The sequence below is a fragment of the Vanellus vanellus genome (assembly GCF_965231255.1).
Source record: "Vanellus vanellus genome assembly, chromosome: 4".
Taxonomy (NCBI): Eukaryota; Metazoa; Chordata; class Aves; order Charadriiformes; family Charadriidae; genus Vanellus; species Vanellus vanellus.
In genome coordinates, this window is record NC_138909.1 from 41,052,602 (window position 1) to 41,070,375 (window position 17,774).

The 17,774-nt window shown below is 41.8% G+C and overlaps 1 protein-coding gene across 1 annotated transcript; it reads left to right on the top strand.

The window, feature by feature from the left end:
• Positions 1-9,995: 9,995 nt before the first annotated feature.
• Positions 9,996-10,685, top strand: APELA (apelin receptor early endogenous ligand; the record flags this gene model as incomplete). Its single annotated transcript, XM_082482731.1, has 2 exons — positions 9,996-10,071; positions 10,597-10,685. 2 exons carry the CDS (start codon positions 9,996-9,998, stop codon positions 10,683-10,685), a joined length of 165 nt encoding a protein of 54 aa, XP_082338857.1.
• Between the last annotated feature and the right edge of the window lie 7,089 nt (positions 10,686-17,774).

Below are 17,774 nucleotides of genomic sequence, written 5' to 3' on the forward strand. Positions count from 1 at the left end.
AGAATTTAATGCTGGTTAATCAGGATGAAATTAGTACCAATTCAATGATGGCCTTAAATCAGTCAGCTCAGGAAGGCTACGCCTGTCACCATGAGAGCACGGCCCTAAGAACAGGTTGTAAACACATCAGGGGACGTGAGCAAATACTCAGGAGCACGGCTATTTCACTATTACACTGCTCAGGTAACCATAGCTAGCATGCCTAAACCTGGTATGGGTAAATCACTGCAGTGATAACATAGTCTTGTGAAGAACACTTCTAACACTCATTCTATAAATTCATTCTTCATTGGGATTTCCAGTTGAAATAGTATCCACAAGTTGTCCAAGCTACAGTCCGCAGGACACGTTCTGTCTGCCAGAACAAACTGTGGAGCTTATAACTTCTTCTCAGTTGCTCCCTATCTTCGGGCCACAGTACCCTTTCCATACCTTGTGAAAACTATAAAACCACAATACAACAGATGGGAAACCAAAGGGTTCCTCAGGAAAGACAGCAGAAGCAAGATGTTACTGGCACAAAACCAATTAATCTAGCTGTTGTTTTCCATCCTGAGAGTGAAGACAACTAGGAAGAGGCTGCAAAGAATGCCTGGACAGTGGTGGCCTGGCATCTATAGCCACCTTGTCTCCAAGCAGCTTGGAAGCCAACAGGCACTTGCCTGTGTCATGGGCAACACAGCACACGTAAAGAAAGCCCAGTGCCTCCAAGACTCTATATCCGTGAAGATGCAGACTGGAAGATCTGAGCCTCTGCAGTAGTCCCAAACCTGTGATAGTGGAGAGTGCTGAGACGTCCCCAGCCTTTCAATGTTGGACACCACCAAAATCTACTGTAGATAAGGAATAAGTCCGTAAGTACCATCTGTACCCAGAACATTGTAAAAGCTATAAAAGGGAAACAAAAATACTGCAAATAATTGCAGTCATATTGAATCCAAGCTCAAAATTCTTGAAAAGATGACTTTGCAAAGATGATGGCGTGTGATTTCATATCCAGTGGACCTTTGCAACAGTGCCCTGGTAGCAGTGCGACAACACAAGGTGGGCAAGGGGGAGAGCCGAAGGGTTACTAAACCCCTGTGAGATATCTGGAGAGTCACGCAGCGCAGAAACGGCAGAACTACTGATAGCTGCCTCTGCCCCTTCACTGCCCACTCAACCGCCTTGACAGAAACAAGCCTGGACTCCTGCATCCCATTAATCCCTGTCTGTTGTCACGACAGCTCCCTGGGGGTTTTTAAAGACAGTTTAACCTAAACCTAAGTAAGGCGGGGGCTAAAGCAGCCCCAGGCAGCTCTGGCAGCCAGGAGGCTGCACAGCTCCCTCAGGCCTACCGCACTCCCACTCGGAGGGGCTATGGGCTGGCCAGAGGAAGCTTTTGGATTTCTATATTTAATTTGCTCACTGTGGAAGTGGAAAACCGTGTTTTACTACCTATCAGCACCACAATATATACTTGAGTGGTGACATTCAGGCTCAGATTTTTCCATGCTGCATGTATCATGCTGGAAAACTATTAAGCCCATTTATTTTTTTTAACTACAAAGGTACAAATCACTGTCTCCAAGTATATCTTGTAAGCCCACTGCTAGCTATCCACTACTCCCCTTAGCATCTCATTAAAAAAAAAAAAAAAGGGCAAAAAGTAGCTTTAGTATGCAGACATATCCACAATAGCACCCAAACGCGAAGGCCAGTTTTCAAAAGCATACCAAAAGTCACCCCTCACTGGATGCAGTTCTACAATTATTTTCCATTTCAACTTCTTTTCAACACAGAGCTCTTCTTGAAAATGTTTAAACACTACTAGCTGTTTTCATGAGCATTAGAAAGAGCATTTCAATCAAGTTTATTTTTTGTGAGAAAACATTACATGTATAATCACTGAAAACAAATGAGATGATTGTTTTACAGTCTACCACAACTGAGCAACACAACTTGAATTTAAGCTGTGCGGGATCTGCCCATAAAGCTAAAATAAAGATTCTTAAAGATTCTTTTTAAAAAAAAAATTGATGAAATCACTAATTACACCTTCACCCCATATACATATTTATATATATTAGCATCTTCACCTCTGTATCAATAACAACATTGTTTTTGTGTTTTTAAAGGATTCAAACACAGCAATCGGGAGTAAGTTGAAAGGAGCAAGGACCACATCTCCTTTTGCAAAAGAAACTTTAGAAAATAGCACACATCAAAAGGAAAGTTCCTCAGGGTCTCTGGTAACAGATTTTTATGACTATTTTATAGAAATTTGCAAGCTGAAAATATTTACAGGCCACAAAAGCAAATAAAAACACTTCCAAATTCAACTAGAGAGTTTCTAAAGCTGTGATGCAACACACCTCATCAACTGCACTTCCTGACATTAGGCTCAGCTGCGCACATAGCATAACGTAACCTCTTCCACGAACCATGTGTTTTGTCTGAGGGCTGGTGTTTTTGGTTGCTGTTTTGTTTCCTAGGTTCACCTATTTTTGAGTGAGTACAGTATCCATTACAAAACTCTGATGAGCCTGGAGTCTCAAGATCTTCTTTGAGGGCTTAACACAAGAATCCTTGTGGTGAACTCCATTTACATTGAGCTTCGCTTTGTACCTTTTATTCATGTTAGAGAGGATGATTATTATTTAACACATAAACCAGTGCAAATCATCTTCACCTTTCAAAACTGTCAAAATAAACTCCCAAACAATGCTGAGCTCCTGCACAGCTGCTTCAGCTTCTACAAGATAGTCTTTCTCTGTACCCTGTACCTAACGTCAGGCATTGCAAAAATTTCCACTACATCATCCCTGCTAATTTAGTCTTTGGTCTTTCCATTGATAGATATAACCCTCTTCCATTAAAAAAAAAAAAAAATGACTGGACCTTATTTGGTATAGTTATAGGTGTTGTACAGCCAGTAATCACCTTATGGGATTAGAAGGAGGTGACAGGTTACAGTGCTCTGTCTTGCTGTAGGCTTTTTTCCTCCAAATTTCCCACTTTTCCTATCAGTGCAGCTTCAACAGGGGGAGAAGTAGTAGGATCATTACTGTAGGAGATCCACGGCAAGCACTGATGAGAGCAGATGTCTAGCAAGTGCAGCAGTTAAGACATTGACAGCTTCTTCAGAGCAGTCTTTTCAGCGGGGTGGACTTTGTTACCACTGCACAGTAACTGAATTTTCCTGCGTATGTAATTAAAAAAAGATGCTGGCATAGACAGGTCTCACAAGTCTACAATATAAATCTCGTCCCTTGGAAAATCTGTTATTAGTTAGAAGTATACAATATCTAGAACAGCTAATAAAATACCCGAGACCAGTTATCGTGTAGTCGCTGTTACCCTAACTAAGAGCAAGCACTGCAAAAATTTTCAATAAACAAAACTATATAATATGCAAACAGAAAACATTGGCCTTTCCCACACGGCAGTCAAAGGACAAACAATGTAGGAATTCAATGAGAAGTTCACCATTTTCCCAAAATAAAAGCCTGACTTTCTTGCCTTTGTTCTTTTCCATGTGTTGATATCTTTTATTTGAATGAAAGCTTGCAATTCCTGCTTTTCAGCTTGCCTGAAGGTCAGGAAAGTGGAAAAATCATACATACCTTCTCTGCTTTTGCACCTCTCGCCAGTTGTGTTGGCAACAGAAAGGCTGACCTTCCTGACCACAGCAGATAAAGAAATAATTCAGATAGGAAAAGTAGGAAAAGGCAGTACCACAGCCTCGCCATTGATGAAGAGCAAGGCAGAGCTGCAACCTTTTTGCCAAGAGGCAAAGTTCAAAGGACCGTGCTAGAAAGGTCCAAACCCTCATAGGAAAACCCGTACATAAAGTGCACATTTCGCCTTGTTGCAAGTCGGTGACGGGACTTGCAGAGGGTTAATATTAATGGTGACAACTATTTGGAGTACTAAAACATCACACTAGATATACCCCCTGATGGGAACTTGAGCTCACTCTTCTTACGGAGCTGCTTCACGCGACACCGTATCCCTGATGATAAACCGCAAGCAACATGGAAAAAAATCTACTGAAACTGCAAACCGAAGTTACTACCCAAAGTCAGAATTATAAATATGCAAAGAGCCGGAGGGTCACTTGACATTCTCTCTCAAGTAATTACTCATCCAACCTCTGTAGAAATTTGCCAAGCACGTCCCAGCACTTCCTGCATTAAAATTTTGCGGTGGCTAGTGGCGGCCCAGATCCAAAACAGAAGGTCAGTTATGTAGAAAATGATCTCCAGGAAATAAGCCTTTCTATCTGAAAAACTTACTGACATTTGTACAACTAAAGGGATAGATTTAGATAAAACAAATAATTTTCCAGCTGCATGTGAAGATCTACAACTTAGGGCTCAGGACATAAATATGTCTATGTTTCTTTACTGAACTTTCCCTAGCAAATATAAACAGGAACACGTATGTTAAAAACTGCAATAAGCACCTCTCTTTCCTAAATGTATGTTAGATGCTGCAGCAGAAAGGTAACCTTGTTTGCCTTATTTACATGATCACTGACGAGAGTTTTCATGATAATGTGAAAAATATACTTTTTAAAGACTTTCCCTGCTGAAACCTAGGGCACGAAGGGTCTAGATAGGCAAGGCAGTTACATATTTGAAAATTAACAGGCAAATAAAAATTAGTTATAGAACCTTGTGCTTTGCAAGCATTGCGTTTTTTTTTCTTGAACATCATTAATTCAAGTCAACATAAATGTCTCTTCAAATTAAAAAAGCTCTCAAATTATGACCAGTGCCAGAGAAGAATCTGACCCCGAATGGGTTGCCTGAAACGGAACATGTGGTCTCGCTGGTGGGGATCACAGGGACTGCTGCTCCAGAGTTCACCTTTTTGTTTTCTTATTAAAAAAAATACATATATATTTCCTAGATGAACCATAGAATCAGATTTGCTTGTTAGGGATGGAAAAAAACTGAAAAATAAGTGCACCATCAAGCCCATGTAAACGTGTTTTCCTCCTGTAAAAAGGAAAATCCATCAATACGGTTGTGTAGGTAACTGATGAAATCATCATTTGTCTTAGGAGGAACCTTATGATCATGCAGGTGTGTGGCTGGAATTACTTTCATTGTATTAAATGAAATCAACCCTACAGATTGTAGGGTTACAGAAGTAAGACAGACTGAAGTCTACCAGAGAATGTTTTTCCTTTTTATTATTGTTCTAATAATTATAATTATGACTTGTACTGCAGTAAGACCCTGGAGATGCTGTCATGGACGCAGTAAACTGTCTTCCCACTTTAAAATTAAAGAAAATGTACTTTCTAGGTTGTGCATCTCTGCAACGCACGTGGAAAACCTCTCAAACAGGAAAAAAAAAAAAAAAAGAAGTCAAAATTGTTCAAGGTTTAGCCTAGTCTGAGCCATCCCCCATTTCCTTTCCTTGAGCACATCTGTCTCCAGTGTCGGGTTACTGGTGCACATTCCTTCTGCCTGATGACCACCATTTTCTTCCGGAGCACTGTCACCCCCCAGGCAGGAAAGGCAGCTGAGCACAAACAGGCTTTCCCTGTTTGTGAGGGTTTTTTTTTTTTCCTCCAGAAAAAGCATAAAATGCAAAAAGAGGACGAATGGGGTTTAGTTTCTGAGTAGGTTTTCATTTCCAAGCACAGATTAAAATCATGACAGAAAGTCCAACATTTTCTCCTGAAGTCATAATTTTCAAGCCGATGAAGTTTTGTCTAGAAAAAGTAGTCTTCACAATTATAGTCACTGAAGAAGGCAAACATTATACTTGGCTTCTGATGCTATACCCTGAGCTGAAGAAAAACCATCCCTTATATTCGTGGCTGGTGCATAGACCCAATAAAACCATGAGATAATAATCCCAGTGAAAATGTGGTGAAAAAAAAATACATCACAGACGCCTAAACAACACTTCAAAATGTACCCCTTTGAGAATTTCTTTGCCAACTTTTTCACCTCAAGCAGTGACTCACATACAGTTTTTTGCATTTTTTCTTTCATTTGTTGCACAGCTCGTACACTCTTGCAATGCAATAGAAAGGAACTAGGAAAAACCTAGACCTTTTCCTAGTGACATCTGCCATTGGACTTGATCATCTGCTTCACCAAATTCTTTGAAGTACACATTTTTATCCCTGATCTTGTCTGGTTAGTGAAATAATTCCTCCAGATCAGAAGGATGGATGAATTTGGGTAACACAAAGTTAGAAAATCTGATTAGAAACTCTGATATTGTATCTTATCTGACACTCCGAAGTCAAAATAAACAAGAATTTTCATTGTTACTATCACTCTGCTGAGCATTCGGCTTGTCTTCTCATAGCACAGTAGAGATCCACAATGATCAATGTATTTGTACAGACCTCTAGGAAGGGAAGATATATTATCCCAGGGGCTATCCAAGATACAGAGATTGAAATCAGTATTGCCATTTATAACAACCAATTCCCATACTTGAGAAGCTTCACTTAACATCTTATACCGATAGCTTTTGAAAGCTGTTCTCAAAGATTAATGATAAACTGTAGTTTATAGTTATGTGCTGGCCTTCAATGGAAAGGGAGGATTCAATTTCTGACTAGCAACCCAGCAGGGAATGCTAATTAATCCCTTACTCCTTACTAGGAAGTGCCTAGTGCAACATAATGACCACCAAGTTATCTTTCTCTCCTGTTGTTACCATCCAACTCTGCTTATTCTACTTCTTATTACTATGAATTTTACCGCTCCTACCCATTATTTTATCTCTTGTGCTTCCAATCACTTGCTTTCTCATTTAAATTATCAAAATATTTTATACTTTTCTATATGTGACAGTCACTTTTCCCTTCTTTCTCCCAATCTTGTTCTTATAAATGGCACAACGATTTCAAATTATTTTTCCCCAAATAGACTGTAGCAGTCACTCTGTACTGAAAATGTCATGCAGAACAATTTATACCCAGTGAAGTGTACAGTACTGAATATAACTTACTGAAATGTGTCAAGCAAAAGCCAATGCCATGCATGTTACTTACAGTTAATGTTTGATATCCAGGAAAGGCACACCAAATTTTCCTTGTTGTAACTTTTGAAATTATTTCTGCAATGTGGTAACTATTTTTTTCACTTTCTGGAATTAAACTGATAATTTGACTATTTTGATCCTATCAAAGGAGAGGTAGGCAACAGAGTGCCTGCTGGAAAAATAACAATGATATAGGTCATAAATGCTGAAATCATCATCCCTTTACGGTGTTCCTTTCCGATTGTAAGAGAGAAGGGAAGCTTTTGATTCAAAGAACTAATTCTTCTAGCTCATAAAGCATTATCTACAGACCTCCAGCTTTCCTATGTACTTTACATTCCCTTTCCTCTTAAGCCATTTAAAAAAAAAAAAACAAACCCACAAACCCAACAACAAAACAAAACACAAAACCCACCAGCGAACACTGTGAAAAAGGCAGAACTTTTACATCACTACATTCTGCCTAGTTGTTCTTTGCCTAATATCAAGTAGTGGCATGCCGTGTCAAAGTAAGTACCTGAAGGAAACTGCTTGCAGAAGAACTATAAATTCTAGAGTGGGACTGTAATACATTTCAGAAATTTCCTCAGTGGGCAAGCATCAAATTATTACTGTAGCTTCCATGAAAATGACAAGAAATCTGTAATGCTCATGTTACAGTGACTCGGACTTTATTAGTCAAATAAACCTTTGTAAACTTTTGCACAGAGCACCTGTGGAATGAACAGCTCATGGTAAACTAAGGTTAAAAAAAATATATAAATATTGCACTTCGATACTGTATCAATCTTACAGTTCCTTTAAAATTTAATGTCTCCTTAATGTCTGTAAACTTCACCACATACAGGTGCAGAAGAGGCACAGATAGCCCGAGGGACTGGCAATAGTCTATGCATTCTTTCTGGCCTTTCAGCTATTTACAGAGTCCCTATCGCTTTGAAGTCTATACCACTTTTCACCTTAAGATTATGAGCCTGAACCTTATATAGCTCACTGCTGAATGAAAGTCATCATCATTTGCAGGGTGGTATGAACAAGGTGGCCAGCATGTTCTCATTCATGGTGAACCAGTGAATGCATCCCTAAAGGCGTCCCGGTGGAGACAGTGCCAAAGTGAGATTTAGGATATTGGGGATGTAACCCTGATTCTGTCATAAACTCGCTGTGCGACCTGGCCACACCACTTCTTCTCCATCACCTTTCTATTTGAAATGATACCTTCTTTAGGACAATTCTGTCACTGGCACCATGGGACCCTGATTTCAGCTGAGCTAGTGGCATCGATATTAAACAGAAGTCTAGTTTAAAGGCCAGACATCATACAGAGAAAACATAATGACCACCAAGCTGCACAGACGAACACTGGGAAGCGTGTGCTGCTTATGACAGACCAATGTGATCAACCAGCACAGGATTTCCTTTCTTACTGTTTTGTCTGAAACATCTTCCTCAGCAGTCTTACCATCATTTTAAAATAACATTTAATAACTATTTCCACCTATTCAAACTGCAAGCTATCTTTCAATTCATACAGGTTCATTTTTTACCTAGACAAATCAAGTAACCCGGTAATGATGTAATAACTCTATGAGGAGGGACTAACATGCACGATCGAGTTAAAGGGGCTTTTAAAGAAAATGGGAAAAGCCACAACAGGGGAAAAATACATGGGGGGATTACATTAAAGAGCATATATTCAACTCTTCATGGAATTAGGCAAAGAACAACTTTAGACCACTTTAGGCAATGCTTTTCTATTAATAATAGCCGTATTTCATCTCCACAGAAATATACTGTTTCCTGCGTATTTTAACACACAATTTTTTTTCCCAAATAGGGCAATCTTTCATTTTCCAAATCACTAGATGCTATTCCATCCCAAGAAGTCAGCAGGTTGAAAATAAGAAAAGGACCGGTCGAATATTCAACTGATGCCAGTAATTCGCTGGATTTCCAAACCAACACGGCTGCTAACGCATTTCGCAGGGTTTGTCTGTCTTCTTCTGTTCAGGCGGATCTGCGCCGTTACCGCACCAGCTGTCCCCAGCGTGGTTTGGTAAAGCGAGCTCTCACCATCATCTAGTACAAATATAATGCGATGTATAGGTGGGTTATGCGAACGTAACGTCTCATCCAAAATCGCTTTCCCCAAAATGTTGTACCAGATACATCGTTTAATACTTCTATTTTTACCCGACATGGGGGGTGGAGGGGGGGGTGGGGGTGGAAGTCTCGCAAATTAACTCCAGAATATTCTGATCCTTTAAAAATACTTGACGGTACAAAAGACGCCCATTAGCCTTAACTGCTACCAGTTTCACTTTGAATAGCCACAACTTGGCGGGTAGTTTAGAGAAGAGAGAAAGCATTTGAGCTGCGAGGAGCGCCGGGCTTGGGGGGGGGGGGGGAACTTCCCAGCCCCCGCTTTCAGCAGGGACAAAGAAGGAGGGGGAACGGGGGCTTCCTGCCACCGCCAGTGCTTTCTGCATGTGGGACCAATATGGGCAATGCAAAGTTTAAACAGTTGCAAATGGGGGAGGGAACATCGGGGCTTGTTTTACATATTTCCCCCCGCCTGGCTTGAATTTAAAGTGAAGTCGCTGCATTGTTGCGGAGGCTGCTCGCCCCTCATGCACTGACAGAAGCTGCTGTTTACACGGAGTTTTCATCCCTGCGTTGTTTGCTTATGGAAAATAAGGGGGAGTGACGGAAAAAAAAAAAAAAAAAAAAAAAAAAAAAGGATAGGAAAGGGAGAAGGGAAGAAAGGGAGGCACTGACCGCAGTGCAAACCAGGAACCTTGCCCCTGCCTGATCATTAACCTTGCTGGAAAAGGCGGCTGGCTCCCCAGCTTGCCACTGGCATGTGAGCAGCAGGGCTGCCTGCCCGCGCCGCCGCCCCCTTCCAGCCACGCGGGACGGTGTATTCTATACGTTTCTTCGCCTATAGACATCTACACGCGCCCTCGGAGCCCACCTCCGCACCGACCGCAGGCATGAGACTCCAACTGCTCCTTTGTATCGTGGTCTTCCTCCTGGCGACCCTCCTCCCTGCCCAGGGGCAGAGGCCCGGTAAGCCATGCCTCGGCGTGACCGCGTGTGCCCGGGGGGGACGGGACACGGACACGGACACGGACACGGACACGACTCGTGCCCGCCGTGGGCACCTCGGGCGTGTTTCTCTAAGCCCACCCAACACGCCGTTTCTGCCCCGCGGGGCGAGTTTGTAGTTGCCCCGACTTCTGCTGCCGCGCGTTTTGCTGCGTGGATCTGCGCGCTTCATCCCCGCTTACAGCGGCGGCGTGAGGCGACGCACCGGGCATCTGTCTCGGGAGCCTCGGCGGCTTTTTGGGGGGGGGGGGGGGGTTAGGGGGAGGCTGGAATAAACTGGGGCTCAAGCTAGTGTAAACCTGCTGCCGGGAGGCACCGCCGCCGGCACGGCAGGAGCCGCCGTGAGCACCGGTAGCCCCCGGGGAGCGGCGGGGCCGGGGGAGGGCAGGACCGCTCGCCCCAGCGCCGCGGCTACCGGGGCACGTTGCCGGCCACCCCTCTCACGCCCTGACTTGTCTCTCCCTCCCTCCATCCCTCTCTCCGCAGCCAACCTGGCCCTGCGCAGGAAGCTCCACCGGCACGGCTGCTCCCACCGGCGCTGCGTGCCGCTCCACTCCCGGGTGCCCTTCCCTTGAGCCCCCGCCGCAGCGTGGGCCAGGTAATAACCCACGCGTGTCGGGTAACAGCGCCCGGAGGAGAGGACGGGGTGGGGTGGGGTGGGGTGGGATGCCCGCCGCCTCCCCGCAAGGATTTCCCCCGGAGGCGCCGCGCGGGGCGCGCTCTGCGCAATCAGCGCGTTTCCTAATTGACACCTGCGCGGCGGGAGAGTTTTAAGAGGCGTTTGGGGAAGCAAGCCGAGCCACAGGGGTGATTTCGTCCGGTCGCCGGTGGTTCGAGGTGAAAGCAGGGCTTCGGCCGGCCAGGCGCCCGGCGGGACGGGCGCCCGGGTGCCGGGTCCCGCTTGCCGCCGCCTCCCCCTCCCCGTTATCCCCCCCCGCCCCATCCCCGGTCACCGCTCCCCGCGCAAACGCCTCCGCTGGGGCAGAGCGGGAAATAACCGAGTGTGCTAAACAGGAGGAACTGCTGCCCCACAAACGTTTCAGACTACTGGCTGAGCTGCGGGGCAAACGCTGTAGCCAGCGTTCGGGATGCCCTCACGAAGCGGTAGCTGGAGAGGATGCTGCGGGGCTCCAAGCAGTGACGCTTCTTTCGGTGTTGGATGCAGGGCAAAGCCACCCCACTCTGCCCGCCAGTAACACCGGGGTAGTGGCATTTACCCACTTCAAAGGGGGACTGTAATTCTTAATCATTGTCGGCAAAAGACTTTGAGCTCCTTGGATGAAAGGCTATACAAGTGCAAAAACATTAATGCTTTATAGCTGATGAGGGCATATACATTCAAATACTAAGTGACTGCAGAAGCACACAGGTAGCATATGCAAATAGGGTAGGCATCAAAAGGAAACCAAGGCGCTCTTGCAATTTAAGAATGAATAAAACATGCAGCCAGTAGTTTTGCATCTTCTAAACTCATTATATATTACAATAATGTTGCAGCCCCAGGCGTGACAGCATCATAAAGAAATGATGGCAGAACCTGCACTCTGTGGACCCCAGATGTTTCAATTTACTAAGTGGTTAACAGTGAAATGGAGACCAAAGTCAACCTTTTAGCAACCCTATACCAAGAATCTTGTCAATGCATAAACTGCCTGGGTGAAAAGGGCCTACACCACTCCCAAAACAGCCATGCAAAAAGGTACCATTCCACTCTATAGTGCTGGCCTATAAAGACATGGAATGTGCATACGGGATGGTAAACTGGCAACTTTGTGAGGTTGAAAAAAGATTACCATATCTTAAATTTAATCTCAGATGGGCTGCATACTGAGTGGCAGAATTGAGCTTCAAGCAGAAAGAGGGACATGCCAGAAGGATGCTTTGCTGTTGAATGCCATGTCTCCTCACTGCACTCATTTCAACAAGAGACAGATTAAATGAGATGCCCTCATCAGTTTAAGCATAAGCCTTAAAAAGATAAGCAATCAGATCAATTCACTCTGCATGCAGAGACTGAAAGACAGGAACAGTGGAATTTAGGTCCAGCAACTTCTTGAATCCTTCTGAATGGCTTGCTTCAGTTCCTAAGAGAAATAAATTTAACCATGCTTCCTCCAGCATCCATAAACTGGAGATTGTCTGTGCAGAAAACAATTACATTTTCTCTAGCGTGCTCTGAAACCATTTATAATGCATTTTGCTTGAGACTGCAGTAGCTGCACAATACATGTGCATTTACGCTACAGAATATCAAGATAAAAGCTATTTTCAGTGTTACCTCCTGTGTGGGGAGCTGATTTATTGCAACAAAAGTCAATAATGAAACAAAACACTGTACTTATTAATTCATAATATATCTTGTAGACGTTTAGCTAAAGCTAATTCTGCTTTATAAAGCTGTTTAGAAATCCACAAAGCTTGATGGGGGAGGAAGGTGTGACAGGCACCTGAGCCAACTCTGTTAACTCCAGTCATCATTGTGGGTGCTCAGCTCCTTTATCTTAAGTAGGATTTACCATCTACGTTTACATTCCCTTCCAGTTTTAGTCCTAATTCAGCAAATATTTACATGCCTGGGTAACTCGACTCACTGGAGTAATCTTATTGATCTCAATGGAGTTGTACATACGGATAAAGCTATTTGCAGATGCAAACAGGATGGACCCTTAAGCCTGAATTTCAACAGGTGGTTGGAAACTGGGATGAATGCGGCAGCCTCTCTTTTTGGTAACAACATTTGAAATGATGAAGGGATTGAACTTGATTTTTTGTCAGTTATGTAGGCAAAGCATGGGATTAAAAAAAGCGGAAAACTCCCTTATATTAAGAGGTCTTCTTGCTTTTGGTGTTTTGATTGTTTTTTCTTAACCTTTTTAGCTGACATTTCCAAATCGAGAAACATTACCCCAGATTTCAACCATCTATTTCATAATTAATATATTCAATTTTGTATGAGACAGTTTCCTAAGTCTTTCATTAATGGTTATTTCTCTCCTTTTTTCCCCAGCAATTTCATAAGAGGCTTTTCAGTGTTTTAAACAATTAAACCAATGGAGAAGTTAGTCAGACATCCAGATTGACAACAGTTGACCTGACAGAGCCACCGCAGCCCCATCTTCAGCAGTCTTCTCTGCCACATTCTGCAAGACCTGGAACAAAGGCCCCTGGCTCACACCCTTCTGGGGGGGGGGGTATGGGGGGGTGGTGTAAAAATGGAGGGTGGTGATGGGAGCATGTACATGAAACTCATCTGATTGAACCATTCCATATAAATTCTTTGGCTCCCATAATGACCAGTGAAAGTTAAAGACCAAATCAAACATCAGGTGCCTGAAATGAATTTGCAGTGGCATTAGGAAGGATCTGTCTATTCAGACTGTTAAATCTGTACTATTCAGACCGAGAGAAGTTGGCCGTGCTGTTAACTACTCAGTCCAGGCTGTGTGCAGGGCAGTATTTAGGGTAAAATAATGTCAGACTCCAACACAGAACTGTGAAGGCCTTTTTTTTTTTTTCTTTGGTTTGTACTTTTATATATTCATAATATATACATATGTTTTAACACCTAACATTACATCTTTATGGAATTACCTTAATAATAATGAAGAATGTATTACTGCAATAGTACCAAAGTCAGCACCACACCAGGGGTCCTGCTGGCTTCATGTATAGTAAGCATAGCAAGAGTTTACAACATAAGAAAGCAAAGAGAGTATTATCCCTCATTCTGTAGATAGAGAATTGAAGCACACAGAGATAAGAGATTAGCCAAGGGTCATGCAAAACTGATAACTCAGATCTCTCAAGTCAGGCCTTAAGGTCAAGCCCATCCTCCCGCCTAATGAGCTGTTACTGCAAAGCCTATCATTTGTTTTCTTCAACTGCGCTGCCAAACCAGACAGCTAAAACATACTTGAAGTTTCAGTACTATACAACTATTTGCTTAATACTAGTTTTCCTAAAATACCCACTACAGTATTATAAATAGAGCATAAAAATAGACCATTGAACAGAAACCTTTGTTTGGTCAACCCCTCTCTTACGTAGTACTCTATTCCTGTAATTAAAATGAATGGGATATTTGGAACACAGCATTACAATGAATGAGAACTTCAAACAGAAAACAGACTGTTCTTTTCGGTGCTAGAGGTCAAGAATACATTGAGTTTTTATTTTATACTTTGTTTTTAAAAATATACGTTTTGCATCTTTTTATATCAGCAGAAATTACAAACCTACATATAAAGGAAAACATGTTAGCCCTTTCATTAGTAGAACTAAACCAAACCTGAAAATAAGTCATACCCAGATTTTTAAATTATGGCACTAGTCTTGAAATGTCAACACTTTTTTGTAAATTGTATAAAGATGAGTGAAGATCAGCAGTGTCGTGGTTTAAATCCAGTATTAGAATTTTGTCTTGCAACACATAGTTTCTAATAAGTTTCTATAAGTGAAAGAAAAGTAATCAAGAAAACTGGATAGCTGAAACTTTCTAATCAGTGTCTATACGTAACCCCTCATCTCTAAGAACTTGAAACCTTAGTCAGATTCATACTGGCAGAGCTTAACAGGAGTTTCAAATTTTGCTGCTTAGAAAAAAATTTAAAAGTTTAACATAACATCACATCCTATTCTGGAGTTTTGGAAAATCACCATAAAAAAACAGTCAAACTTGTCTGTGCCAACAGACAGCCCTGCAGGTAAACCTTTGGAGTTTTGAAAAGAATTTTTCCAAAATTCTACTACCACTAATTTTATTCTTTAATTATTTATTTAACTGAGCTTTCATATGTACCCATGGCTATCTCTTTTTAGAAGTACAGGTAAAGAGTATGGGAAAGCAAGAAAGGTGAAGAGTAACTATTTAACAGTTATGTCTTATAAATGAGTATATAGATTTAGTGTGGCACTGGATATTTTATATAACCATAATTATTCAATTAACATTGATAAAATCTTAAGAAAACCAGAATGTATCTACCAAAGAGCTATATATGCATGTTCCTTTACAGATGTAAAAATAAATAAAACACCAAGTACCGAAGTGTGCTAGGAAGCCCGTTATCAGTCTAAAAAAATTACTGTAAATGCCTGTTCTTTTTAGACGTGATGATACTACAAAATTTTCTTTGAAAAAGTCATTGATTGTGATCTTTTGAGAGATATGTTTATAAATTAGCTGGCTGACTGTATATTTTGTAAAAAGATAGCATGCCCTTCAAACAATGACATCTTGTTTTAAATAAAGTTTGTACACTTTTCAAAATTCATAGTCAACTGTCAAAGGCAATGTATCTAAAGAAAATGGAGAATTTGTCTCATTTCCCTGTGGATTCATATGGAATCAGTGTCTAAGAATCTTTCGTACCGTTTCTGACACAAATAAATAATACTTATTCATGTCAATATTTTCCTCACATTTTCTAGCTTTCTAAAAACATGAAATTCTGATAAAAGCCATATAGAAAGAACTTGGCTTGAAACTACTGGTTGGTGTAATCACAGCACGCTCTAATGTGACATCATGAAACCTTGACGGGATTACAGCACAACCCAGATTATGCATCGTCTTCCTGCCTAGAATAAGCAAGATTTTCAATTACCTCAGTGTTAAATCTTGACATCTGAATGTTCTCACAGATTAAAGAAAACGCCCTCATTTCAGGACAAAAAAACAAGCTCAGAAGTAGTCTGAAGCACAGCAGAAGCGGAAATGCGCAGCAACTTCTCGCGCTACAGGTTGGATACTGTAAATAAATTTCCAAGTGCTAAATGTATTGCACAGTAAAATTAAGGAGCCGAGTGAAGCTACTACAGCACAACACTACGTGTATGTTTAACGTCAGCGGGAGCAGGGCTTCGAAGGACCTTGTTTGCAGCTGAGCTGGACTTGCCTTTGACTTTGTTGAAATCACCCGTTTGTCATGTGATTTGTGCAACATAAGCTTCATCTGGTAAAAAGGGTTTTACACGATAACAGCGTGATTACATAGATAAACATGAAGTCTTTGGACCCAACGCTACAACAGCTGAATTGACCGAACTCTCCACGTGCACATATGAGGGTATGTTTAAGGGGAGTTTGTACAAATACTAATTGCTGTGTATTGAAAGTCAGAATTGGTATTTGCGTGGGTGCAGCCTAACAAAAGCCTTGATGCAAAGGTAAACTCAGGCCTCAGAAAGCCAAAATGCAAGTTTCTGAAACTTAAATCGCCTCCTTGTCTCGTAGAGTTACATAGGAAAATTTTAAGTTTCATTTGAAAGTCGGTTTCGTTAAGTCTTTTAAATTATATTGGCCATTTTAGAGTGAAATACAACATGATGTAGCAGCAGGTCAACAGGAAATAGAGGTAAATGCAACGCTGCGGTGAGAAACAGCAGATTAGCGTGTTCCCAAAGGATAATAAACAATTCACTTCTTCCCTTTCCAGTATGGAAGAAAGGAAATTATAGAAGAATAAAGGCTGGAAATATTTCCCTTACGCCACATACATATGCTATAAATATCTCAGTATCTGTACACACAAAGCCAAATTTTGCGATGGGTCACATAAGATTTATATCAACATCAATCAGGAGAAGCGTTAGTATGGTAAGTAAGTTTCAAATGTTTGACTATCATCAGAGCAGCGCAATTAGCATACTGATCTCTCGCTGCTGCCGGTGGCTTTTATCTTTCTTGCCGGTGATCGCGCTGCAAAATATTTGTGCGAAATGGGTAACGCTCCAAAAGCACAATCAGCGCAACCCATGTCTTTCGTCAGCAATAACGCCTAAAAGCCCAACTCACTCCAACACTGAGGATGCTTTTTCACATCCCTTCTGTTACCTCAAGGTTAGACTGTTGTCTGCCCAAGTGCCTTTGGTCCTTGATACTTTCTTTTTTAGATTAAGAACGACCTTCCGTGGGGCAAGCCTGCTTTATGGCATATTCGTGTAGAACCTTGAAGTGTAAAAATCCCATTAAAGTCTTTTGCAACCAGTGATTTCCTTCGTAAGGTGAAATACTGAAGTGTTTATATGGAATTGCTACTCAGAAAGAGAAAACGCAAGTATCGACTGAGAGTTTTTCCCTTATACGTGATCTGCAGTCACAAGAGATCATCACAATGTCTTTTCTTTAATGAGTACAAAATATTTAGCACATTCCAGCATTTCATCTAGAAATCACTAAAAAAAAAAACCCACAGCATGAACATTTTTTTGGGCAACCCTGAATCTTTTATGTTTCTTAGGTGGTCTGAAATACTTGTTATCCCAAACCTGAAAAACATACCCATTGTTTTTTTGCAGAAGCAAAAAGCTATTGGGCTACAAACTGAATAATGATAATAATATAAAAAAAAAACAACAGAGCACATTATTATTTTAAATGTACAGTTGCAACGTATATTAGGAAACATTCCTTTTTCATTGTCTTCTTGCTGCCCCGCTTGCACTCCACTAGATCTTACCAAGTGAAGACCACGGACCTGCAAATACTTATGCATTTCAGCAGCTGTATTGCATAAAGCGCGTCACTCATTTCTTCAGCCGTTCGGATTCACAGGCATTCACCTATGCCCAGGTTTGCCGCACCATGCCCGAGAAGGGCTTGTGATGGTTTGCAGCAAACCACCACTTTGCAGCACTGCACGTGGAAACCATTGCGTTGACCT